The following is a 26,928-nucleotide window of genomic DNA, read 5'->3' on the forward strand; positions in this document are numbered from 1 at the left end:
GAGCCCACGAGGCAGAGGTTGCAGTGAGCTGAGATTGTGCCACTGCACTCCAGGCTAGGTGACACAGTGAGACTCTGTCTAAAAAAAGAACTTGTGATTACATTCTTGTGATTACATTGGGCCCACTTGGATGATACAGGACAGTCTCCCCATGTCAAGATACTTAACATCCGTATGATCTCACTTAAATGTAGAATTTAAAATATTCATATCATAGAAGCAGAGAGTACAGTGGTGATTGTCAGGGCTGGAGGAAAGGGAAAATGGAGAGATGGTGATCAAAGGGTATAAGTGTTAGTTATGCCAGATAAATTCTGGAGATTTGTGCATCTGACATAAGGTCTAATATCCAAAATCTATAAGGAACTTAAACAATTCAACAAGCAAAAAAACAACCTCATTAAAAAGTGGGCAAAGGGGGCAGGCGCAGTGGCTCACACTTGTAATCCTAGCACTCTGGGAGGCTGAGGCAGGTGGATTGGTTGAGCTCAGAAGTTTCGAAACCAGCTTGGGCAAACATGGCAAAAACATCATCTCTACTTTTTTTTTTTTTTTTTTTTTTGAGACGGAGTCTCGCTCTTGTTACCCAGGCTGGAGTGCAATGGCACGATCTCGGCTCACCGCAACCTCCGCCTCCTGGGTTCAGGTAATTCTCCTGCCTCAGCCTCCTGAGTAGCTGGGATTACAGGCACGCACCACCATGCCCAGCTAGTTTTTTGTATTTTTAGTAGAGACGGGGTTTCACCATGTTGACCAGGATGGTCTCGACCTCTTGACCTCGTGATCCACCCGCCTCGGCCTCCCAAAGTGCTGGGATTACAGGCTTGAGCCACCGCGCCTGGCCCTCTACTAAAAACAAAGAAGAAAAGTGGGCAGAGGACATGAACGGATGCTTCTCAAAAGAAGACATGTAAGTGGCCAACAAAGATGTTAAAAAAATGTTCATCATCACTAATCGTTATCTACTATATATCACAGTACCCACAGCTAACAATACTGCACTGTATACTTACAATTGCCAAGAGGATAGATCTTAAGTGTTCCTACCCAAAAAAGGGAATGGGGGTTGGGTATGTTTATATGCTTGATGCTGGTGATGGTTTCATGAAAATATACTTATCTCCAAACTCATCAATATATGTATATTAAATACGTACAGCTTTTTATGTGTCGAAAAAGTAGGGTTTTTTTTTGTGTGTGTGTGTGTATTTTTTGTTTGTTTTTTACATTCACAGGTTCCAGTGAATAGGATGTGGATATCCTTGGGGGGGCCATTATTGTACTTACCATAGTTTGCCTCCACAGTCTTTAATGCTGGGCTTGCAGTAATGCTGAACATAGATTGCCTTCCATTAACATTGTAACAGAACTATTTCCTGACAGGAAGTTTTTGTAACTATCTTTCCTCAAGGCTGTGAGTGATTTCAATATGCCTAAGCTGGAAACCAGACTGTGTTCCATACTGGGCTGCTGTCCATTTTCCTGCAGCACGCATTCCCCATACTTAGGATAAGTTGGGTTCCCAGCAGTAGGTCAAGGTAGGTGGAATAAGTTTATGATTCTTATCGAATATAGTCTAATTGCTTTTCAGAAGGATTGTATCACTTTACATATCTACTGATGAACCTCACGACTTTCTTAAAACCGAAAAAAGTTCTCTCTTTTTATAATCAAGGTGTTACGTCTTCATTAAAGAATATTTGGAGGCCAGGTGTGGTGGCTCATGCCTGTAATCCCAGCACTTTGGGAGGCCGAGGTGGGTTGATCACTTGAGGTTAAGAGTTTGAGACCAGCCTGGCCAACATGGCAAAACCACGCCTCTACTAAAAATGCAAAAATTAGCCAGATGTCGTGGCATGCACCTGTAGTCACAGCTACTTGGGAGGCTGAGGCACGAGAATTGCTTGAACCTGGGATGTGGAGGTTGCAGTGAGCCAAGATGGTGCCACTGCTCTCCAACCTGGGGGACAGAGGGAGACTCTGTCTCAAAAAAAAAAAAAAAAAAAAAAAAAAAGAAAGAAAAAACAAAAAACAACAAACAAACAAACAAACAACAACAACAACAAAAACACAAAAGACTATAAGGGAAATGTAAAAAGAGCCAAAGAAAAAAATCACTCAGAGTCTCATAAATAGAAATACAACTTAATAATTGTGGTTCTGCTGAGACTTGATTATGAAAAAAAGAAAAAATAATTGTGTTTCAATGAATAAGAATTCATCAATTCTGGCCAGGCGTGGTGGCTCATGCCTGTAATCCCAGCACTTTGGGAGGCTGAGGCAGGTGGATCACAAGGTCAGGAGTTCAAGACCAGCCTGGCCAACTTGGTGAAACCCGTTTCTACTAAAAATACAAAAATTAGCTGGGCATGGTGGTGTAACCCTACAATACCAGCTACTCTGGAGGCTGAGTCAGGAGAATTGCTTGAACCAGGACCTGGGAGGTGGAGGTTGCAGTGAGCCGAGATTGTACCACTGCACTCCAACCTGGGCTACAGAGCGAGACTCCATCTCAAAAAGAAAAAGAATTGATCTATTCTCATAAATATTTCATTAATAATACATTTCTTTCCAATATTTGTCTCTCTGTGTATATGATACAAACGTCTTAAAAAACATAGCTATGATGTTGGAATTTCTTGGAACCATTTTATTTATTTTAATTTTTTTTTTTTTTAAACTGAGTTTCACTCTTGTTGTCCAGGCTGGAGTGCAATGGCACGATCTTGGCTCACCACAACCTCCGCCTTCTAGGTTCAAGCAATTCTCCTGCCTCAGCCTCCCAATTAGCTGGGATTACAGGCATGTGCAACCACGCTTGGCTAATTTTGTATTTTCAGTAAAGACAGGGTTTCTCCATGTTGGTCAGGCTGGTCTCAAACTCCCGACTTCAGGGATTCACCTGCCTGAGCCTCCCAAAGTGCTGGGATTACAGGCATGAGCCACTGTGCTTAGGACACCTCATGTTTTGGGATATACAGGAGAACAGTATCGATTGTGTTTATCTTGGGATGGTTCCCATCCTGTTTCCTCAAGTGATTACTGCTCTCACTCAGAACCTGGAGGCCTGGTTCCTTCCCTGGATGCTGAGTGTCAGGGGACAATGTGGGGAGTGTGGCCTGAGATCCTTGACCACAGACGCGTCATCTTGATTCTTCCTACCCAGACTCTAGTCTGAGGAGTTCACTGGAAAATGATCGTAAGGTGAGGTTTTATGACAATGCAGCTTTATAATCCAATTAATTGATGCTGATTACAAACAGAATTTTTTCTCTTTAAAAATTAATTCACATAAGTTACTTCCATTTCTGCCTTCATGGACTTTGTCTTCCACCTCTGGTACTTGGCATAGACAATGCTAAGCAACCATGTAGAAATCCAGGGACATCTGGCTCTGAAAAGAGGAGAATGGGGAATGTTTCAATCTATGTTCTTAGAAGGTAATCGGCTGCTTTCCATTTTGATAAATATCTACATTTTGATAAATTGTAGATAATTGTACATTTTGATAAAATGCTTTACATTTTGATAAATATCTACATTTGATAAATTTTTCCATTTTGATAAATTGAAGCCCTAGGGCTGTTAGAGATAAGAAAAAAAAAACCCAAATTCCCTAAAATAAAATATGCTTACATTGGTAACCCATTCCAGTATTAACAATAAAAGAAAAATATCATTTTCCTTGGATGTTTGACATTGTTTTGCTTGAAGGGAGGAGAGGAACTGAGTTAGCATCTGGAAGAAAACAATCCAAACTGGACCAGGCAAAACAGGAATCCATTGGCTCAGGCAGCTGGCAAGTACAGAGTGTAGGCTCAGGCATGGCCAGATTCAGGACCTCATCTCTGCCTTTCTCTTGCTGGTTGACTTCTTATTTAGGGAAAGCCTTCGTTTCTGCAGCCCCAGGAATTCTCATCTGGCCTCATTGGTCTATCCCTGGGGGGAGGGGCAGGAGAGGTATACAGGGCTCTAATTGGTCAGGCTGGGCCATGTGGCCACTCCCAGGAAGGCTTTGCAGTCAGGGTTGGCGTTAGCTCCAGGAAAGCTTGCTGACTGAAAGGAGGGGGAAACAGCGTCATTCCCCCAGAGAAAAACTGAGGTTAGGATTGTCCTGTGCCCACCTCCTTCTCCACTCACCGAGACTCGACTGCCTTCATCAGGGACTTGCTGTAGCCAGGTTAAGCTCAAGTGGAGTTACTAAAGTGGCACAGGGAAACCGACGCACGGAAAGAACAGGGGGGCAGTCAAGGAGAAGGGGCCCAGAGCCACCCTCTGCAGCGGCTGCTCCATTCTCTGCTCTGTGCAATGCCCTTGTTAGCTTCCCAACGCCGACAGGGATGCCAGACCCAGGTCTACCCGAGGGCCTTACAAGCTCCCGCATTTCCCCCTCTGCCATTCTTAGCTCTGGGTTTCTCAGTTTAAATTTGCAAGAGAGGATCTGATTGGCCTGGCTCGGGTCAGGGGCCAAACCAAAGCCCAATCAGCGGTGGCGGATGGAGTGGAGGTGGGGCTTAGGCGGTTCCCCTCTTTCTCAGGGTTGACGTGGGTCGATGGATTCTAGTGATTATGGGGCCTGCAGATCTCAGCTGATATTCTTTTAAAAAAACTTACTAGTGCTATTTTTTGAGGCAGGAACTTTCTTGTGGTACAGGCTGGAGTGTAGTGGTTGGATGCTAGCTCACTGCAGCCTCAAACTCCTCATTTCAAGCCATCCTCCTTTCTTGGCTTCCCAAACAGTTGGGATTACTGGCTTGAGCCTCTGAGCCTGGCCCCAGTTACTGAGTGCCTACTCTTCATGTGTCCCATTTTAAACTTACACCAACACACTGAAGCTGAGGCTCTGAGAGGCCAGACTTCTTGCTCGGGGTCAGGCAGCCAGTAAGTGAGTGGCTCAGCATACCCTAGGTGGTTAATCCAGGACTAGCACCTAGGGGAGCTGGCGAAAAGGCCCAGGGTAGCAGAGATCATTAACTCTCTCCAGTTTTTTTTTTTTTTTTTGAGACAGTCTCACTTTGTCACCCAGGCTGGAGTGCAGTGGCTTGATCCGGACTCACTGTCCAAGTTCAAGTGATTCTCGTGCCTCAGCCTCCTGAGTAGCTGGGATTACAGGCACACACCACCATGCTTGGCTAATTTTTGTATTTTTAGTGGAGACAGGGTTTCACCATGTTGGCCAGGGTGGTCTCGAACTCCTGGCCTCAGGTGATCTGCCCCCCCTTGGCCTCCCAAAGTGTTGGGATTACAGGCGCGAGCCAACACGCCTGGCCTCCAGGTTGGTTCTTGATAGTGGAGTTGAGAAGCGGTGCCGGAGGGGAGGGAGCCCTTCCACATTTGCTCCCAGCCTCACAACTGGGCTGCGCTGCCATCTGTTCCTAGCCCGTTGAGGTTCCTGGAGCCCCGCCTTGTCTCGCCGGCCTCCCTGAGGTCCTGCCCTCCTTCTGCCCACCAGTCTCTACGTGGAGGGTAGGGACCACCAGGCTGGGAAGCCCGGAGTCCCCAGGCAACTCGTGGGTCTGGGAGGGTCACAGAATCCATCCTATACTATCCAGGATCTTGAAGAGGGCTCTTCCTCACATTCGCAGTCATTCCTCCCCCCAGCGCCTACATAAAGCCTAGGCGCCCTGTCTGCACCCCACTCACACTCTGTATCAGCTGCCTTCTTCCTCAGCACTCCATCCCACTGGAAAACCTTTTCTAACTCGAGTCGCCACTTTCACATGTAATCTGCCGCCTCTTTCCCGCAGCCAGTCCTGATTGCCTCCTCCGAAGCCCCGGTTGCCTACTGCTTTAGCTGGTGTCGCAGCTGGCTGTGAGGAGTGTCCTGATTCTGTAACCCCGCACCTCCTCCACAGGGCCCTAGACGCCTCAAGCCTTCGCGGACATTTGCAGATCAAAGGCGAAGAGCGTGCAGAATCTTCATCCATCTAACAAATTAATTCTTGAAACCTGCTTCGAATGGGCCTCGCGCGGAACACAGGAGACACTCAGTGGCAAACGAGATCGCTCGCTTAGGCCTAGCAGGGAGAAGGTGACGGTTCACTCAACACACACTAACTGGGTCCCGCAGGAGGCCAGGCCCCGCCTGGTCGCCGGCTTACCCGGGCGCCCTCGGCCGGTCAGAACCGGCCTTATCTCTTCGCCCCGAGAGGCCCAGCAGGGACCTCGCAAAACCCAATTCACGTTTTATTGTTTTTTTTTTTTTCCTCTCAAATGCACGGAAATTGGCTGCTAGTAGCTTTACTAAAGGAGAAAATCGCTAATCTGCAGTGCAAACTCAGCGCACAAGGGTTTTCTCCGCAATTGTCTAGTGCCGCGCGGGAGGGTCGGAAGCACGACACAATGTATCCGGAGCCCGGGAGCCACAGTCACTGCCGCTACTTTGTATCTGCGCCGCCCCCGGCGCCCAGCGTCCGCGCGGGGCCTAGGACTGCTCTCGGGGGATGGGGCCCAAGCGAGGTTTGATGGGGGGCCGGGGGCCACTTCGTCCACCAAGGCGAGGCTTGGGTCCAGCGCCGGCCACTACATCAACTCCCGGGGGATCTAGCAGCACTGAAGCAGAGCAGGAGGCCCAGGAGCCAGGTGCGTCTTCCATTAGCGCAGGGACCTCAGGGTCACCGCTCAGCGAATCGGAAGGCCTCCTTCTCCTTCCAGAGCGCTGCCACTGGGGCCGAGGTTTCCAGCAAGGACCCGCGTGTCCCCGCGCACGCACACACGGTGCACACGTCAGGCCTGCGCCTCCCCGTGCCCGAGCGCACGCAGATCCTCCCGCGCGCCCGCACACCCCCGCAGGCTCCCGTGTTCGCTGCGGGGGCCGCGGGGCCCGGAAGGGTAAGAGCGCGGCCCGGGTGTAGGATGGGGACCTGGGCCAGGCCAGGGAGCTTTCCCGGGAGGGGCCTGGGGGCGGAGCGCGCCGGGCAGGGCGCGCGGGAGGGGAGGCGGGTCCGCGCCGCCGCCGTCCGCGCCGCCCCGCCCTTGGCCCCGCTGCTCGCTCCGCTCCGTTCCGCTCAGCTCCCTGCCTCCGCGCCGCAGCCCACGCCGTAGCCGCCGCCGAGCCCGCCGCCACCGCCTCGGAGGTAGGCGCAGCGGAAAAGGGCCCCGGCTCCCTTGCACCCCGGACGGCGGGCCGGGCGCCTAGGGAGCTGAGAAGGAGGCGCTGAGGGAGGGGCGGGCGAGGGCCAGGGCTAGGGGCCCCGGGAGCCCGGCCCAGGGGAGGGAGCGGGAGCGGCGGGCGCGGGCCTGGCTGGGCAGCGGAGGTCTGAGAAGGCCGCGCAGGCGGGCGCTGAGCGGGCCAGGGCTGGGAAGCGCGCGGCCGAGGGTCCAGAGACGCCTGCGGCTGGGGCGAGAGGCGGCCCGGGCTTGCAGGCGGAAGGGCACGGGCGGCCGCGTGGAGGCACGGTGGGATCCGCGTCTAGGTGACCTTCCCCGGCGGCGCCCTGTGGCCCTGGATCCCACCAGCGCGGATCCGGCGGGGACCCGACCGCCGCCCACGCGCGCCAGGCCAGGCCCAGGGGCCGGTGCTGGCCACGCTGCCGCCGCGGTAGTGAGCTCACGTGACAACCGTGGCCCCGCGCCCCCAGGCCAACACGCCTTGGCCGGCCCACGCCCGCAGAAGCTGGCGCCCGGCACCGCCCGCCTGTGCCAGAGCCTTCTGGGGCGGAACGCGCCGGCCGAGAGTCGACTTAGGACGTAGAGGCCGGAGGTCGGGCCTGGGCTGGAGGTTTGGCCTTAGAAAAGGAGGCCTCACGGGGAAGGATGTGGCCTTCTTGGCCTTAGGAGTGATTCCTGGGTCAGTCGTTCATTCATTCGCCAAATGCGGCTGGGCATTGGGGAAACTGATTCGGAGCCTGAGGTTGGAATAGAGGCCGGCAGTCTTGGTGATTTGTCCAAGGTCACACAACTGGGAGGACCCTAAACCTTAGTTTTCTCCTCTGTAGAATGGGAGCAGTTGTATCTCTCCTTCGTTGAGTGTTGGGGAAGAAGAAAATGAATTAACATGAAACCTTTCTAGCAGTGCTGGTATGGAGAAGGGCTAAGCAGAAACCCTGACACCTTTGGGGCTTTTTCGGTGAATCCAGCCCATCCCCCGCAGATCGTTTTGCTACACGTGCATTGTGGAAAGGGTTCAATAAGTGTAACTCCTGTTTTTAAGCATGCTTACACTATTATTAACAAGCATTGTATACCAGGTATTGAGTAACTTTAGGATAATTTATGAAAAACGTTGCAAGTCTACAAATGGACATTTTCTTTTTCTTTTTTTTTTTTTGAGACGGAGTTTCGCTCTTGTCACCCAGGCTGGAGTGCAATGGCGCGATCTCGGCTCACCGCAACCTCCGCCTCCCGGGTTCAGGCAATTCTCCTGCCTCAGCCTCCCTAGTAGCTGGGATTACAGGCACGCGCCACCATGCCCAGCTAATTTTTTTTGTATTTTTAGTAGAGACAGGGTTTCACCATGTTGACCAGGATGGTCTCGATCTCTTGACCTCGTGATCCACCAGCCTCGGCCTCCCAAAGTGCTGGGATTACAGGCTGGAGCCACCGCGCCCGGCCCTGACATTTTCAAGCTCGATGCATGTGCAGATCTTGAATGCAGGAGCAGACTCTAGTTTGGAGGCCCGTTCCGCCTGGTGCCCCTATCCCCTTGACTAGCCTCCCCCTTCTCTTGGGGAGGTAGGTTAAAGGGCGCCTCCATTTCCTAAACTCCTCCACTGTTGGCAAGGCCAGGGCAGACTACCCAGGGCCTGCGTTCATTCTGCCCACGCCAGCTCTGGACCGACTGAGCTCCTAGGGGTCAGACTGAACTCACTTTGTCTTCAGTGAGTGGGCTGGTGCTGCCTGGCACATAGTAGGTGCTTGAGAAGGGTCTGGGGCGGGGATAAATGCACTCTTGTATCAGAATCCACCCACCCTTATTGACAGAGTTTTACTATTCGAGTAGCGGGAACATCGTAGGTGCTCATTAGGTATATGTGGAATTACTGAAGGGGCATATAAAGGGCTGCAGGCCCAGACCATAGCCCTTTGATCCCGGCTTTTATTTTTTTATTTTTTATTTTTGGAGACAGGGTCTTGCTCTGTTGCCAGGGCTGGAGTACAGTGGCACCATATCAGCTCATGGCAGCTTCTGCCTCCTGGGCTCAAACAATCCTCCTACCTCAGCCTCCCAGAGTATCTGGGATCCCAGGTACATACCACCAGACCTGGTTAATTTTTGTATTTTTAGTAGAGATGGGGTTTTACTATGTTGGCCAGGCTGGTCTGAAACTCCCAGCCTCAAGCAATCCACCTGCCTTAGTCTTCCAAAGTGCTGGTACTACAGGTGTGAGCCGCCATGCCCAGCCCTGGACATCCTTTTGAGGGACACAGACATCTCACTTGCAGAAAACAGCCTCACCTAGCAGAGAGTCACAAATATTTAAAGAACTGTAACAGTCTTGAAATAAGTGCTTTAAATACATCGTCTTCCTTCGAGGGAAAGTTGTTGAACTGGTGTTTCTGGGCTTGCAGGGAGGGTGACATGGGTGAATGGGGTTCTGCAGAAGGTGTTGGGGCTGTTACTCCTTCCCTCATGGTGGGTGGATTGATGGCTTATGCTGGAGTTGTCCTGAGTATGATGCCTGCCTCTGGGTAGTGGAGACTGCTCACTGTTGATTAGTTTTATTTCTGCTCTTCTGGAGTTGGGGTGTAGGCAGGGGTTATTTGTAGCACAGAAAGCAGGGGACCATACAGGGATGAGGTGCCTATGGACCCCTGCCCCTGCTGAACACTAGGCGGATGTGGACAGTGAACTCCACGCTGGGGTGGTGAAGGGCATCCACCCTCCACCTTTACCAGGAAGATGCTCCGGAAGCACTGAAGTCCACTTTGCCCTTGCTGGAATTTCCCCTGGTGCAGTGTCTTCGGTGGTAGTGACTGGGAGAGGCGCATGTGTGTCAGAGGACCAGCCCAAGCATGGAGGCCTCCCCTCCTGGTGCTCTGAGTTTCTGTAATCTGTGGCTTTGGGCTGTCTTTCTTTCTTTCTTTTTTTTTTAAAGATGGGGTTTCACCATGATGGCTAGACTGCTCTTGAACTCCTGATCTTAGGTGATCCACCCATCTCGGCTTCCCAAAGTGCTAGGATTACAGGTGCTAGCCACCGTGCCTGGCGTGGCTTTGGGCTTTCTATGGACTCCTGTGGTAGCCACTGAGAAAAGGTGACCAGTGGGCTCCTCAGCTGGGTCTGGGCACATCTCTCCATTTAACCACTTACTCAGGGGGTTTGGGATGAGTGGGACTCTAAGTTCTTTACTCAGAACTGTGCTGGAAAGAGCACTGGAGAGCAGCTTGGGCCCACAACACAGGTCTGATGAGCCGTAGGGTTTGTCCTACACAGGTCAAGTCACTTTCTTGTGCTTCAGTTTCTCTGCCATAAAAGTCTGGTTGTCATCACAGTAATTGCTGATTGAGGGCTTGCTCAGCACCTTTCTAGAGGCTCGAAGAATGTTCTGTGATGCTGCGTCCACCACCCTACACACCCTGGGAGAGAGGTAGTGTGTTTCCATTTCACAGGTCAGCAGACTTGAGCACAGAGAGGCGAGGTAACCACTGTGAGCCTAACAGCCTGGCGGGAGTGGAGCTGGGATTCAAGGCCTGGCCTGAGTGGTGGTGTTCTTGCATTGCAGTTGTACTCCAGGGGACCCTTGCAAGGAGCTGTAGATGTGAATGCCTTTTTGAAAAGTCAAAACTGCTGTTCTGATGGGAGATGCTATTCTTCCTCACCAATCAGAATGAGCTTGTGCATGGCTGAGTGTAGACCAGCCAGCAGTGGACAATGGAGTCACCCCTATTTGTTGCAAGGACAGTGGTGCTGAGCGTCTATTATAAGGGTCAGTTTTCCCTGGGATCTGGTGGGAGGCATTCTTCCAGGACCTGGTCAGCTAAACAATGCCTCATTATGGATGTGAAGGACTCTGGACCCTGTGGTTCGGAGTGACCTTTTGAACATGCTCAGCAACCATTATTATAATAAATACTCAAAATGAAAACTTTTGGTAAAATATGTATGTTCCCTGCTTACCATGTGCCAGCCACTGTACTAAGTGTTGTATATTAATTAACCTGCTAATTCAGTCCTCACAGTGATGCCAATCCAGATGCTCTTTCCCCATATTAGAGCTGAAGAAAAAGGAGCGGAGAGATTGTGACTTGCCCACTAGAAAGTGGTGGGTTGGGTTAGAACTCAGGTCTATTTGACTCCCGAGGTTACCTGCCCAAGCACTGTCTGTCTCAATCGCACCTGGCCAAGCCAGGCAGTGAGGCTCCAGGGAATTTGAGGTCCCTGAGATCAGGCAGGAGCCCCAGGTGTGCCTGGAATCCAGACCATAGTGTGCTGGCTGCTAGCCCAGGCCACCTCCCCTTGATGGACGGGTGGGCAGGCTGCCCTGAGTCAGCAGCCTTCTCCTGAGTCTAGGAGCTCAGCGTGCAACTCAGCCATGTTGGTGGTAGCCCAGCTCTCAGCGTGTTTCGAAATAGAAGCTACCCCTGGAAAGCTTTACTGCCCACTTTGGGACTGTTGTGGAAGGATGGAGGGTAGAGCAGCTGCATTAAGTACACAGACCTGCTATCACAGCACAGGGCCATTGGCTTTGCCAGGATCCTGGAGCTCGAACCAGGGTATGTTCCCCTGGGCTCTTTCTTCCTGGCAAGAAAGAGAAAGTGCCGTTTTGTGTGTGTGTGTATGTGTGTGTGTGTGTGTGTGTGCGCGTGTGTGTGTATGAGTGTGTGTGTGTATGAGCGAGCTGCTGATTGTGTTCGCCCCCACATGTTGGCTTTTAGAGCAAGGCTTGCCTTCTGCTGGAGAAGTTGCTTTTCCTGGTCCTCAGGCTAGGAAGAGGTGCTGTTGCTGTGATCCCTGGCTGGTTTGATGCCCCTCCTATAGGCTGGTCTAGTTCTGCCCTGGCAGACCATCTAGAATGGTGTTGGTGAAACAGTGGAGCCAGGGACTTCTCCACAGTACTCTCTTCCTCAGCAGAATCCTAAGATGATGGCAATGATGGTGATGATGATTGTGATTGCTCTGTTGCTTAGGGTCCTTGCAGGGATCTGGTGCACACTTACACTTGGTAATCCAAGAGAGTTTAATGAAGACATCATTTGCAAAGCTGTGGACGGTTTGGTCTGGTCTGTTAACACCCTGAGGCCTACAAGAAAGAGAGCTTCTTGGCAGGAGCTGTGACCTTGGGTAGAGGAAGGTAGTCATTGCCCATCTGAGGCCCAGCAGGGAGGGAGACTCAGGGTGAGTACCCCAACTTCATTCTTCCCTAAACTCCCATCTTCTGCAAGTGCCTTGCATCAATCGACTAAGCTCAATCATAAACCCATGAATAGCAGTCCATAATGATCAGTTCTGGGGGCACAGAGCAGGGTGGAAGGAAGGAGAGTAGATCTGGAGGGGCAGACAGAGTATCCAGTATAGTGGATTATGGTTACCACTGCCCTTCGTTGAACACTTATTCCATGCCAGACACTCCTGCTGTTCTGCCTGTTTCACCTATTCCTTGAACTTCCTTAGGCCTTTCTAAGATAGGCTTTGTTAGCCCCATTTTGTAGGTGAGCAAAATGAGACCTTAAGTATAAATGGCTTGCTCAAGATTGCATAGCCAGAAAAAGCTAGAGCTAGGGCTAGAGCTTCTGCCTGGCTGATAGCCCTTTCTGTAGTTACTACGCCTGCTGCCTGGGCACTTGGATGGGCTGGGAAATGCTGTGGCAGGGTGGCTTCTGGTCTTCAGGTCCCAGCCCTGCCACATCCTTGCCTTTCAAGACAGTGTTGCAACACATTTGGGTGTTTATCTTTGCGCAAGAGACTTTTCCTTTCAGCTGTTCCTAGCTGAGTTTTGGAGACCCATGGGCACCCTGCTCCCTGTATCAACCATTACAGTAGTTGTTGGCTTTCTAGGGGTACAAAGCTTGTCTGCCTGAATCCTTTCATTGTTATTATTATTCATTTCTTTTTATTTTTTATTTAAAAGGGTTGAGGGTCTCAGTATGTTGCCCAGGCTGGTTTCGAACTCCTGCATTTAGACGATCCTCCTGCCTTGGCCTCCCAAAGTGCTGGGATTACAGGCATGAGCCACCACGCCAGCACATGCCTGAATTGAGGGAGCCTCTGCAGAGAAAAGAGCATACTTCTATTATGTGGGGGCTTGGTAGGTGCTTAGTGCAGGGATTGCCTTGAGCTTCCTCTTCTCAGTGGCACCTCGGGGCAGCCCTGCCTGTTAGGCACAGGCTGAGGGGCACGGCAGGAGGAGTTCTGCCTCTTCTGGCAGGCTCTTCTTGAACAAGCACCTGCGGTGATTCTTGTGCACACTGAAATTAGGGAGCTTTGCCCTGCTCATGGTTTCTGGCAGGGTAGCCAAGCCACCAGTGGTCACCTGGGAGTGAAATGTGCTCCCATGGACCTTGCCTGATAACTCTTCCATCTCAGTATAGTCTAAATCTGTTCTTGGAATCTGTATGGACACTGTAGGTAGCCTTCTGGCACCCCCACTGCAGCAGCCTTGGAATGTGACTTGTGGACACAACACAGCTCAATTTCAGGCACAGTGGTTGGCTTTAAAAAATTTTTTTTTTTTTTTTTTTTTTTTTTTTTTGAGAGGGAGTCTCACTGTGTCACCTAGGCTGGAGTGCAGTGGCACGATTTCAGCTCATCGCAACCTCTGCCTCTGAGGTTCAAGCAATTCTCTTGCCTCAGCCTCCCAGGAAGCTGGGATTACAGACACCCGCCACCATTCCCGGCTAATTTTTGTATTAAAATTCTTTATCCTTAAACAAATTAACAATGTAAACAAACAGCTTAAATAATGAAGCAGAACAAAAATGAAAATTTGATTTGAAGTTCACTCTTTTCCTAAACCTCCTTCTCCAGAAGCGTATCTAAACCAGACCCAATTTGCAGATTGGCTCGTATCCTTCCACATGCTTTCCCATCCATTCATGAACACCGAAAGGTGTGTAAAAAGGTTTTCCTCCCATTATATGGAGTTATGAATTTTCTGACCTTTTTCATGTAACTGTATCATAGCTAGCTTTCTATGCCACCCCATACATCTACCTTATCCATCTATCTATCTATCTATCTATCTATCTATCTATCTATCTATCTATCTATCTATCTATTTATTTAGTGAGACAGTCTTGCTCTGTCATCCATGCTGGAGGGCAGTAATCTCAGTTCACTGCAACCTCCGCCTCCTGGTTTAAGCTCGTGCTTCAGCCTCTCGAGTAGCTGGCGTTACAGGTGAGCACCACCATGCCTGGCTGATTTTTAAAAAATATATTTAATAGAGGGTTTTGCCATGTTGGCTAGGCTGGTCTCGAAATCCTGGCCTCAAGTGATCTGCCCGTCTTGGCCTCCCAGGATTACAGACATGAGCCACCCACCTTATTCTCTTTGATTGCCACATGGTACTTCTTAGTTTGCAAGTATAGTGCCTTAATTTTTTTTCATTCATTTTTCTTTTGTTGGACTTTTAAGTTGCTTCTTGGTTTTGTGTTACAAATACTGCTACAGTGAGCGTTCTCATGTACACATCTTTGAGTTCCTTGGTTGCTACAGTGGGGTGAGTTCGTAGAAGTGGAATTGCTACTAGACCAGCCTGGGCAACATAGTGAGACCCCGACTGTTAAATTAAAAAAAAGAATTAGTTATTTATTATTGCTGGGTTAATTGTTCTCTGAAAAGAGTGTACCTGTAGTACTCCCACTTGGCGTGAATGAGAGTGATTGTTTTCCACACCCTCACTAACACTGGATGTTATCATCTGTGTTTTTGCCAGTCTGCTGGTTAAGTGAGCTTCCCAAACAGATGTGGCATTCACTCAGCAGTGGCTCTGAGTGGACCTTAGAATAAAGTGCATGCTTAGTTTTGATGTCAGAAGCAAACAGTGCTCACTTCTGAAACACTTGGTCTCCTCAGCCTGAGTTCAGCTCTCCTTAGGCTGAGGCGGGAGCAGGCAGAGAGTGGGGGTCATTGCTAGTTGAGGGTCTCCCCAACTCCGCTACTCTTGGTGGTGCTGCAACAGTGACCCTGCAGAGGGAGCTCTTACTTCCTGGTTGCATTGTAATTTACTGAATTCCTGTTGTCAGATTCCAAGTTTCTACTTTTTACCCCATTATTAAATAATACTCTGATGCTCATTGTGCATTCACTTATCAAACACATTTATATTGAATGCCTATTATGTGCCAGGCCTTAGCATCTTTATATACGTAGCTTTTCCCCACATTTTGGATAAATTTATGCATGACAGGCTCTGGGGTGCTTTGAGTTCAAGGGTGTGATTTGAGGGTAGGTGTATGGGGTTGGGTGGGGTGGGGGCACTGTGAGCAGAGCAGCTGTCACTGCCATGCAGCTGATGAGTCAAGAAGGATGTGTACCCCCAAGACAGAGGTTACGTAAGTGTTATGCAGACTGTGCTGGGTGATAGATACACTATCCTTCCCCTCCGAGCTTCCAGTATGGGCCGGATTTTCATTCCTCAGCTGGAATGGGGATTGCATAATTTGTTCAAGGTCAGCCAAGGGGTAGCTAGACTGGCAGGCTGTGGAGGGGAACCAGGGACACCTGTCTCCTAGTGTGAAAAAGGAGTCCTTCTCAAAGCCATCAGTGACTGCAGGCAGGTCTGCTCAGCCCAGCCCTACCCATCCCTCTGTTTCCCACCAACCAGTTGAAATGAAGCCCCCATGCTCAGCCCTGAAGCCATCACTCTGGCAGAGAGGCCTGTGGTTCTGTCTCCCCAGGACACCCTCTGACTTCTGCTTGTCCAGGGCTGGCTGCTTTGCTGATGCCAGAGGGCCCTGCTTCATGCGCAGCCTCTAGAGGCTGTGAAGGCCCCTGTGGGGTGGATGCTGCAGAGACAGCTGTGTGTCAGTAGCCAACTGTACAGACTGATTTGGAGCAGATCCGGGTGGAAGGAGCGGCTGGGAGGGGCCAGGGCCAGGGTTCAGCCTTCAAGTCAGCGCCCTGGCAGGGTGTTAAGTGAAAGCACAGTGCCGACTGTTCTTTCCTCCAGTCCTCACCTTTAGGAAACTAATGTAGATTATTATTTCTTTTTTTTTTTTTTTTTTTTTTTTTTTTGTTTGTTTGTTTGTTTTTTTGAGACGGAGTTTCGCTCTTGTTACCCAGGCTGGAGTGCAATGGCACGATCTCGGCTCACCGCAACCTCCGCCTCCTGGGTTCAGGCAATTCTCCTGCCTCAGCCTCCTGAGTAGCTGGGATTACAGGCACGCACCACCATGCCCAGCTAGTTTTTTGTATTTTTAGTAGAGACGGGGTTTCACCATGTTGACCAGGATGGTCTCGATCTCTCGACCTCGTGATCCACCCGCCTCGGCCTCCCAAAGTGCTGGGATTACAGGCTTGAGCCACCGTGCCTGGCTGTAGATTATTATTTCTACCATAAGATGGTCTCTGAAACGGGTTTGAGAGCTGTGTAGAAATGGGCATTTTGGTGGTGCTGTTTGTAGCTGTAAGAAAGCCGAACTGCAGGGAGTGGCAGAGCTGTCTCAGGCCTTCCTTAGTGCTGTCAGATCAGTGTAGCAGGGGATGGGCCGAAGTGCACACAAAGCAGGAGTGGAAGCTGCCACTGCCTGGCACTTGGGGGCCTTTAGTGAAGGGGTGAGTCAGCTTTTTGCTGTCCTTGGTGGTATCCCCTCAGGCCCAGGAGTAGACTTGATTGCATTCAGCCAGTGGTATCTGTGCGTCTTCCCTGCCAGGTGCTGTGCTGGGGAGAATGCTTACCTGGGGACCCAGAAGGGAGAGATTATGCTTCATCGTCTGTATTCAAGGGGATGGGGAAGAGAGCATGATACACAGATGAGAAAGCCAGCCTCCAGCATGGTCACCGTGAGGCGTTGGATAAGGATATGTTTTAGTGAACCAGCAAGTTCTGTTGCATGCTGTTGGTACCAACTGTATGAGAGTGTGTGGGACCCTGCAGCCCCAGAAGAGCCTGGCCATGTGGGAGCTGCTAGAGGCCCCAGGTGGGGTCCTGCCTGCTCTTCTGAGCTCTGCTCTCTGAGTCCCTTGTCCTTGGGTGGTAATCTCCTTAGTAGCCTTGTACTTTAGGCTGATGTTTGCTGTGGGTGGGGTGTGTTTTGACTGGTGGCTGTGCTTGTTGGGTTTTGGGGATTAGTGATGAGAGAGGGCATTTGGGGAACATTAAATGGATAAGTGTTCTGCCTTTATCCTGAGTGGGGATCACTCCAGATGTGAAGGCTACTGTGTCTGGGAGGTGTCTCTTCTGTGGGATCAGGGGAGAATTGTGGGGAAGGCTCTGGCTCCTAAGGTCCAGGGAAGTCTTAACTGACCCACAGATATTAGCACTGGACTGCTTCTCCTCCTGCCTCCCCAGCCCCCTCTCCTGGCTGAGTTTGTGGCTCAGCTGGGAGGGGTAGTACTGAAGCGGGGTGCTTGGTCCACTGATGGCTTGTTAATCCTCTCAGTTGGAGAATGTTCTGGGCCCTTTGCTGGTATGTTCTGTATCTGCCCTGGGTTACCTTACCTCAGATTTCAATCCCGAGTTGTTTTCCTAGGAGAGGGTCAGGCAAAGGGTATTTCTTAAGGATCTGGTGGGTGGTTTCCTGGTCTACCCCTGGGGTGGCTGTACCTACAGGATGAGTTTGGGAGCGGGAACAAGTAGGGAGAAGGAAGCCCCCAGACTTGAAAGAGCCAATGGCGGGCAGTGTGAAATGGATCACCCGCCCCCATCTCTCTACCCTGATCCTAATGTGAGCTGACCTGCCCATGGTTCCAGCCTGATCATGTGCAAGAAATAACACAGCAGTGACAAAAATAGGACAGAGTCAACAGCTCCTCTTCTGTGCTCTGACACAAAAGTGAGCTGGGATAAAATTAACAAAGCATCTGAAAAAAGGAAAGTAGGACCTGGACCAATTGAAAATTGTGGAAGTTTATACTGTTTCTTTTACAACATACTCAGTGAGTCTGTGTCCTCCTGCAATGCCTTTGAAGTTAAAGCCTTGCTCAAGAATGCAATTTCCATTTGTGATATTGTTTCCTTGGGATCATTGGAACCACTTTTTTTTTTTTTTTTGAGATGGAGTTTCGCTCTTGTTGCCCAGGCTGGAGTGCAATGGCGCGATCTCGGCTCACCGCAACCTCCGCCTCCTGGGTTCAGGCAATTCTCCTACCTCAGACTCCTGAGTAGCTGGGATTACAGGCACGCGCCACCATGCCCAGCTAATTTTTTGTATTTTTAGTAGAGACGAGGTTTCATCATGTTGACCAGGATGGTCTCGATCTCTTGACCTCGTGATCCACCCGCCTCGGCCTCCCAAAGTGCTGGGATTACAGGCGTGAGCCACCGCGCCCGGCCTGGAACCACTTTTTGGTGGGCTCCCTCCCACTTGCCATGAGCAAGTTCATGCATGTGTTTATTTGTGTGAGTAGATATACATGTAACTTCAGGTGGTGTATATGCAGATGCATTTGATAATTCAGGTATACTGTATTTAAAAATGAATGGAATGATCCTTCTGGTTAGTTGAGACTAATGATTCTAGGGATGGAGAAGGTACAGGAGATGAGGCTTTCTCACACGTGATCCCCTCTCCTCCTGGGCAGAGCACACAGTGTACAGTCCCAGATTAGGGTTTTAATCTTGTGTACACAGCATATACAGCATGCCAAAGCAAAGGCTTCCAGGGATGCAGTGTGGTCCTTAGGGCAAAGACTGTTGGAGTTACTCTCCTTCCTTGACCACTGAGGTGCTAAATAAATGTTTGTTGATTGACTTAGTGATATGTAGCAATCCCAAGTAGTCCTTTGATGGTTAGTTTTTAAAATAAAGTCATACTGGTGCTTAATGGAAGTTTAATTTATTTGGAGGATGTAGTTGGGTTTTTTCCATGTGAGGAGCTGCCAAATTGGTTAGGTTTTACTGTATTATCTGTCAGAAATATGAAGCGGGTTCCCATAAAGTCCAAAAGTTTTGGGAGAAATTGGGTCCATCCTGGCATATAGTAGGTACTCCATAAATATTTGTTGAATGAACGAAATCAGAGCCACGTGGAAAATGATGTTTCCGTGAAGAGCTCTGATTTCTGTTTGGTGCATTTAATGTCCTAGTAGCTGATATTTTGTAAGAGGATATGTTTTATTGGCAAGAGTCCTGCAATTCAGTACAGTCACTGGCTTATGGGAATGTGTCTTTGACAGTTTATTCATTAAGCAAATATTTCCTGACTCCTACTATGTTCTGGGCCTGGGCTCAGTCCTGAGGATGCTGAGGAGGAGAGGTCTAATGTGTTGATCCTCCTTCAACAAAGACTCATTGAGTGCCTCAAGCTCTGGCCACAAAATGAAGGACAAGACAGCGAAGGCTTCTTGGCCCACACCTGGGAGGATAAGCTACCTGGAAGTCTTAGTGCTAGGTGATTTCTGTTGGTTGCTAATTATATCTAATAATTTTTACTGATGGAAAACTTCATTTCCCTAATTCCCAATGTATTTATTCTGGTGATTCTTTTATTGTAGCAGAAGATGGCTGTGCCACCCACGTATGCCGATCTTGGCAAATCTGCCAGGGATGTCTTCACCAAGGGCTATGGTGAGTGTTGCACAAAGTGGGTGCCTTTCAGCTAACAGAGTGAATTGGTATGTTTGAGACTTGACCGATAACTGTTCAGGAGACCTGGGTAGGTCAGGTGTTGAGAACTTTCATGTGAGGGAAAGAAGAAGCCGTCTGTGGCGAGTGAAGCAGTTGGTTCTGCACCTAGTCGGACGGGCTCCTGCATTGGTGCTGTCAAGTGGATATTCTTGTTTTCTCTTCCAAGTGTGGAGCAGCGCTGTGGAAGCTGCTGCAGTGGAGCGCGGCTTCTATATTTAGCCTGTGCTTAGGCACATGCCCACGAGGCCCTGTGACCGTGTCTCTGCCAGCTGTCAGGCGTCTTCTTCTCAGTCCTTGCTGGGAGTGCAGGTGGGGCCCAGGTGGGCCGGTGCCCATTCTGTCTGCTGCTGTTCTGTGGCAGCTGAGCTCTTCACACGAGCAACAGCAGAGACTTGGTACTCTCAGCCCTTGTGGCAGGAGCGTGCTTCTTTTAAAAAAGCATTTTGAAGCAACCGTGAGGGAGGCAGAGATGCTGTTCTCTAGTTACTTATTTAACCTATTAAAAGTTACCTTTTCTTTCTTTAGGATTTGGCTTAATAAAGCTTGATTTGAAAACAAAATCTGAGAATGGATTGGTAAGTAGTCCAACCCACATGGAACATGAGCATTCATTCATTCATTCATTCATTCATTCATTTATTTATTTATTTATTTATTTATTTATTTGAGACAGAGTGTCGCTCTTGTTACCCAGGCTGGAATGCAATGGCACGATCTCGGCTCACCGCAACCTCCGCCTCCTGGGTTCAGGCAATTCTCCTGCCTCAGCCTCCTGAGTAGCTGGGACTACAGGCACGCGCCACCACGCCCAGCTAATTTTTTGCATTTTTAGTAGAGACGGGGTTTCACCACGTTGACCAGGATGGTCTCGATCTCTTGACCTCGTGATCCACCCGCCTCGGCCTCCCAAAGTGCTGGGATTACAGGCTTGAGCCACCGCGCCCGGCCGCATTTATTTATTTTTAAAAAAGATTTTAGATTCAGGTGGTACATGTGCAGGTTTGTTATACAGATGTATTGTGTAATGATGAGGTTTGGGCATCTAGTGTACCCATTACCCAAATAGTGATCATTGTGTGGAACGCGGGTATTTGTTGTAGATCAGCAAATAATTGTCATGACCTGGCTGGCAAAGCCAAAAGAAGGTATTAAAAAAAAATTCTGATCCGGGCGCGGTGGCTCAAGCCTGTAATCCCAGCATGTTGGGAGGCTGAGGCGGGTGGATCACGAGGTCAAGCGATCGAGACCATCCTGGTCAACATGGTGAAACCCCGTCTCTACTAAAGATACAAAAAAATTAGCTGGGCATGGTGGCACGTGCCTGTAATCCCAGCTACTCAGGAGGCTGAGGCAGGAGAATTGCTTGAACCCAGGAGGCGGAGGTTGCGGTGAGCCGAGATCGTGCCATTGCACTCCAGCCTGGGTAACAAGAGCGAAACTCTGTCTCAAAAAAAAAAAAAAAAAAAAAATTTCTGGCAGTTTGTGGTTGTCACATTCAGTGCATCCTCTGCGTGATGGGTGGTCCAGGGAAACCATGCCAATAGGCCCCCAATTCAGCATCGGGTCATACTCAGAGGAGAATGGGGGCAGGTCTCAGTTTTAGTTTTCCTTATGCTTCTTATTTTCAAATTCACCTGTGTTCAACCATGTAAGTGTATTTAACGCAATCTTAGTAGTCCCTTTTAGACTGTGAATGCAATAATTGTTGGAAGGAAGAAGTTTCTTTGGCTCAGTGCTTTTTCTCTATACCGGGCGGGAGCCAAGATAGAAGGGGGATGCTTTCCTGTCCAGACTGAAGAGTTACGGGGAGGAAGGAAACTGTCTGCTGACAATGAATTCCCCGTAAGATTTCTTTACTTAGCAGGCTCCTTTACTCCCATCTGTACTTTAAATACTGTATTTAATTTACAGTATTAAATACTTTAAAGTATTTAATTTACTTTACAATTTATTTGAATTGTAAAGTTAGCCTTTGCTTGTGCCCCGCCCCCTCCCCCACATTTAGGGCAGAAAGGCAAGTATAGTTGGTTAGGAGCAGAGAGAAGCCAGTGAGTGCTGTGGTGCAGGCTGTGCCTCTCTCTCTCCTTTGAAGGAATTTACAAGCTCGGGCTCAGCCAACACTGAGACCACCAAAGTGACGGGCAGTCTGGAAACCAAGTACAGATGGACCGAGTATGGCCTGACGTTTACAGAGAAATGGAACACCGACAATACACTAGGCACCGAGATTACCTTGGAAGATCAGGTAATGGCTGCTGTGAAAAGATGCGGACTTATTAATTCACATCTGCTGGCCTGCCTTGTGACTAAACCTACTGGCAAATTTCTTTTCTGTTCAGCTTGCACGTGGACTGAAGCTGACTTTCGATTCATCCTTCTCACCTAACACTGGGTAAGATTCTCATCTGTTTTCTCCACGAGGATGTTCTCTGATGTTGCAGGTGGTGGAAGCCCTCTGACAAAATGTTTTGGGGGCTGATATTACCTAAAATATGGTCTCCAAGACCTGGTGATTTAAGTCCTTCGGTTTTGATTTGGTCCCAGGGGATGTATCCACATATACGAATTAACAGACTATGCTATAATGAGTACTTCCTAATTCAGGATTGGTATTTGCCCAATGAAGTGTCGCCTATGCTTGGCCCTGTGCCTATCTGGGGATCTAAGGGTGCCCAGGCCATGACTGTTACCCCTCAAGGAGCTCACTTTCTAATACAGGATTTGGACCAGTGTTTAGCACCGTTTTGTGATAAGATCCTACATTACGTTAGTGTTCTCCTGGCTTCAGCCATGGAGGCTGCAGGATTTCTGGTTCACTAATAGCCATTTCATGTGAGTTAGACTGCTGGTGATGTAAGTGGCCGTGGCCAAAGGGCAGTGGGTGACATTTGGAAGCAGGGCCTAACTGGTCACTGTTTCCAGCTTTGTTTCTTCAGGCGTGGAAGCCCTTCTCCCAGCCTCCTGCTTCGGGACACTGAGACCCTGTGGGTTTAACTTCGAGGTGGCTCCTGAGGCTGTACTTTCCCCAGGCCTTCTGGCCACAGATGTATTAGGCTTGTTAGTTCTTGACCTATCAGCTGGCAAGATAGCATGTCGGTCTGCCTCAACTACTGGGTGCTTTTCAGAGTGCCTAGAAGGAATCATTCCTTTTTAGAATACACCTTTGGATTTTTCCACTCAGATTGGTGGGTCTTCTAAACCTGGGGAAGGTTGTTTTGTATACTGATGATGGGATCAAAGGCATGTACTGAATTTCAATTTTTAAAAGTTATAGTAAGGGGTCAGGTGAGTAGCTCCTACCTGTAATCCCAGCACTTTAGGAGCCTGAGATGGGTGGATCGCTTGAGTTTGAGACCAGCCTGGGTAACATGGCGAAACCTCATCTCTAATAAAAATACAAAAATTAGCCAGGCATGGTGGTGCGTGCCTATAGTCCCAGCTACCTGGGAGGCTGAGGCACAAGAGTCACTTGAACCTAGGGTGCAAAGGTTGCAGTGAGCTGAGATCGTGCCACTGCACTCCAGCCTGGGCTACCGAGAGAGACTCTGTCTCCAAAAAAAAAAAAAAAAAAAAAGAAAAAAAGTGATAAGGTATACATATACAACTTAGTATCTTTAAGTATGTAGTTAAATGGCATTATGAATTTTTCAGTTTTGCCATTTCATATAATTTTTTTTCTCTCTTTTTTTCCTTTTCAACAAATATTTATTAGAAGGAGGGTCTACCAAGTCCAGACCTGTGCTGGGTGTGTGGTGCCCACAAGTGACTGGGCACACAAGGTTCCTACCCTCTAGAGATGTCTTTTTATAGCCTGGCTGTAGATGATCTGAAGAGACCATTGACTGGGGGCTGATTTACTCCTGTTCCTCCTCTCTGCTGCAGCTTCTCCTGTCAGGAGCACTGCCTTCTTGAAATGCTTGTGCACTTCCCCCCAGGAACCCTGCCATGATATCAGGGAGAAGTTCTCCAGAGAAATCCTGCCTCCCTGGCTCAAGGGATCCTCCCTTCTCAGCCTCCCCAGGAGCTGGGACTACGGGTGCCTGCCACCACCGCTGGCTGATGTTTTATATTTTTGATAGAGACAGTGTTTTACCATGTTGCTCAGGCTGGTCTTGAACTCCTGAGCTCAAGTGATCTGTCCACTTTGGCTTCCCAAAGTGCTGAGATTATAGATGTGAGCCACCACACCCACCTTCAAATGGTAATTTTCTATTGCCATTCTTCCTTAACTTGTTAATTGGGATTCTACTGTAAGGATGAGCTCTTCCTTCTTCCCCATGTATTTATTCAATCAGTTATTTATTTGTATTTGTATAGATGCATGGACATTTACTCTGTGGGCTATAATCCTTACTGTTATTTATTTTGTTGCTCAAATTGTCCCACATATGGCCATTAGGAGAATACATCCTGTGTGTTTTGACTAACCTCTGTTGTTTTTCAGAGCATGTCTTTATTTCTGGTTTCAGAAAGCATACCATGCTCATCTAGTACTTGTTTTTCCCCAGTCCTGCTGTCTGCCATTTCTTCAAGGAGCCTTAGTTCTTTTTTTTTTTTTTTTTTTCTTTCTATAATTTTTCATTTTTAGAGATGGGGTTTCACCATTTTGGCCAGGATGGTCTCGATCTCCTGACCTTGTGATCTGCCTGCCTTGGCCTCCCAAAGTGCCAGGAATGTAGGCGTGAGCCACTGTGCCCGGCAGAGCCTTGGTTCTCTATGTTGGAGAATGGTGTTTAGAAACTAAGATTGTGGGTGCTAGGTGTACATATTGCTACTGGGTATTTGGGGAAAGTTCTGACGATTCATGATGGAGATTAGAAATGAGCTGGGCGCGGTGGCTCAAGCCTGTAATCCCAGCACTTTGGGAGGCCAAGACGGGTAGATCACGAGGTCGAGAGATCGAGACTATCCTGGTGAACATGGTGAAACCCCGTCTCTACTAAAAATACAAAAAATTAGCTGGGCATGGTGGTGCGTGACTGTAATCCCAGCTACTCAGGAGGCTGAGGCAGGAGAATTGGTTGAACCCAGGAGGCGGAGGTTGCGGTGAGCCAAGATCGCGCCATTGCACTCCAGCCTGGGTAACAAGAGCGAAACTCCATCTCAAAAAAAAAAAAAAAAAAGAAATGAAAGCTGGCTTTCCAAAGTGACTGAGGGTGCAGCCTGGGAAAACACCTGGCTTCCAGGATAAGCTGAGTGTAGACTGCATTTGGATGAGGCCGCAGACATCAATAAAAACCAGCACTCACCACTGAGTATCTACCACAAATAAAGACTGCTTGTTAACCACAAATCAGTCAGGCCTCTCTCGGGTGCTTGTCAAATTAGCACTACTGTTGAAATAGCTTAAAAATAAATTCCAGTGGCTGCGTGCGGTGGCTCCTGCCTGTAATCCCAGCACTTTGGGAGGCTGAGGCAGGTGGATCACGAGGTCAGGAGTTGAAGACCAGCCTGGCCAACATGGTGAAACCCCGTCTCTACTGAAAGTACAAAAATTAGCCAGGCGCGATGGCAGGCACCTGTAATCCCAGCTACTAGGAAGGCTGAGGCAGAATTTCTTGAACCTAGGCAGCAGAGGTTGCAGTGAGCTGAGGTCGCACCACTGCACTACAGCCTGGGTCACAGAGTGAGACTCTGTCTCAAAACAAAACAAAACAAAACAAAAGTATTCTTTATATAGCAATGTCTGAAAGAGGAAGACTGCACAGACATGGTGTGCAGTGTTAGAGAGAACTGGAGAGAAGCCTGAGCCCAGCACTGCCGTTTCTCTGGGGGATCCTGTGTCCTGGCCAGAATCCAATGAGACAGTGGGTGGGAGTGCCACGTAAACTGGTATTGGTGGTGCACACCACTGGTCAGAGGCCCTGCCATAGGCATCATACTTTGTGATCAGCAGCACTTTTTATTAAAATAAAAAAGAAGGTGGTTAGAAGATGCTGATTTTATATTTCTTGATCTTCTTCCCTTTCTAAATGTCAACTTCTCAACAGCTGTCTAATCATCAGTCATCCCAGCCAGTCTGGTGCCAATCAGATACTTGGCCAAAACCCAGGCTTCTTTCCCTGAAGAGCAGGCGAATGATGATAGGTTTCTTTTTCTTTTTTTTTCTTTCTTTTTTTTTTTTTTTTGAGAGTCTTGAGCTCTGTTGCCCAGGCTGGAGTGCAGTGCACTCACATGATTTCAGCTCACTGCAACCTCCACCTCCCAGGTTCAAGCAATTCTCATGTCTCAGCCTCCTGAATAGTTGGGATTGCAGGCACATGCCACCATTTCCTGCTAATTTTTGTATTTTTGGTAGAGACAGGGTTTGCCATGTTGACCAGGCTGGTCTCAAACTCCTGACCTCAAGTGATCCGCCCTCCTTGGAGTACTGGGATTGCAGGTGTGAGCCACTGTGCCTGACCAATGTTGAATTTTACTTTTTTTTCTTGAGATGGAGTTTCGCTCTTGTTACTCAGGCTGGAGTGCAATGGCGCAATCTCGGCTCACCGCAACCTCCGCCTCCTGGGTTCAGGCAATTCTCCTGCCTCAGCCTCCTGAGTAGCTGGGATTACAGGCACGCGCCACCATGCCCAGCTAATTTTTTGTATTTTTAGTAGAGACGGGGTTTCACCATGTTGACCAGGATGGTCATCATCCTTGACCTCTTGATCCACCTGCCTCGGCCTCCCAAAGTGCTGGGATTACAGGCTTGAGCCCCCACGCCTGGCCGAATTTTTCTTATTGAAAGATAATTTGTTTGGTTGTGAATCTTTTCCTTTAAAGCTTGCCAAAATGTACAGAAGTAACTTGAACAAAATTGAGGTTCCAAGGCATAAGTTTCATTGTCACTTGTTCTGTTGGTGAGCAGGGTCTGTGCACCTACCCCCAACTGCTGAGGGAGCTGAGAGACCAAAGAAAGAAACTGACAAATCTGGTTTCTTAGAAACATTTAATAGGGACTTACAAATGGAAGTGATGTATCAGGCAGCCAAGAGACAGTAGATCCCCGTGCTCATCCTCCAGAAAGTATTCTTTATTTTTTATTTTATTTTTGAGATGGAGTTTCCTTCTTTTTGCCCAAGTTGGAGGGCAGTGGTGTGATCTCAGCTCACCTCAACCTCCACCATGCCCGGCTAATTTTGTATTTTTAGTAGAGATGGGGTTTCTTCATGTCGGTCAGGCTGGTCTCCATCTCCTGGCCTCAGGTGATCCGCCTGCCTCAGCCTTCCAAAACGTTGGGGTTACAGGTGTGAGCCACCGCAGCCAGCCCCTCAGA

The 26,928-nt window shown here is 49.0% G+C and overlaps 1 protein-coding gene across 6 annotated transcripts in view; it reads left to right on the forward strand.

Annotated features, from left to right (window-relative positions):
• Positions 1-6,739: 6,739 nt before the first annotated feature.
• Positions 6,740-26,928, forward strand: part of VDAC1 (voltage dependent anion channel 1) — a 34,819-nt gene continuing 14,630 nt past the window's right edge. Inside the window, exons 1-5 of one of the 6 annotated variants that reach the window (XM_003920587.4) lie at positions 6,740-6,831; positions 19,538-19,610; positions 20,196-20,245; positions 21,763-21,915; positions 22,010-22,062. In XM_003920587.4, the coding sequence (XP_003920636.1) occupies positions 19,544-19,610; positions 20,196-20,245; positions 21,763-21,915; positions 22,010-22,062 (323 nt within the window). In that variant the 5' untranslated portion in view covers positions 6,740-6,831; positions 19,538-19,543. Of the gene's footprint in view, positions 6,832-6,956; positions 7,077-19,271; positions 19,435-19,537; positions 19,611-20,195; positions 20,246-21,762; positions 21,916-22,009; positions 22,063-26,928 lie in introns of those variants that run through there. The other 5 variants (XM_074381526.1, XM_039476443.2, XM_074381522.1 and 2 more) reach the window with 5 other exon arrangements.

This window comes from Saimiri boliviensis, chromosome 1 (genome assembly GCF_048565385.1).
Source record: "Saimiri boliviensis isolate mSaiBol1 chromosome 1, mSaiBol1.pri, whole genome shotgun sequence".
In the NCBI taxonomy this organism is placed as follows: Eukaryota; Metazoa; Chordata; class Mammalia; order Primates; family Cebidae; genus Saimiri; species Saimiri boliviensis.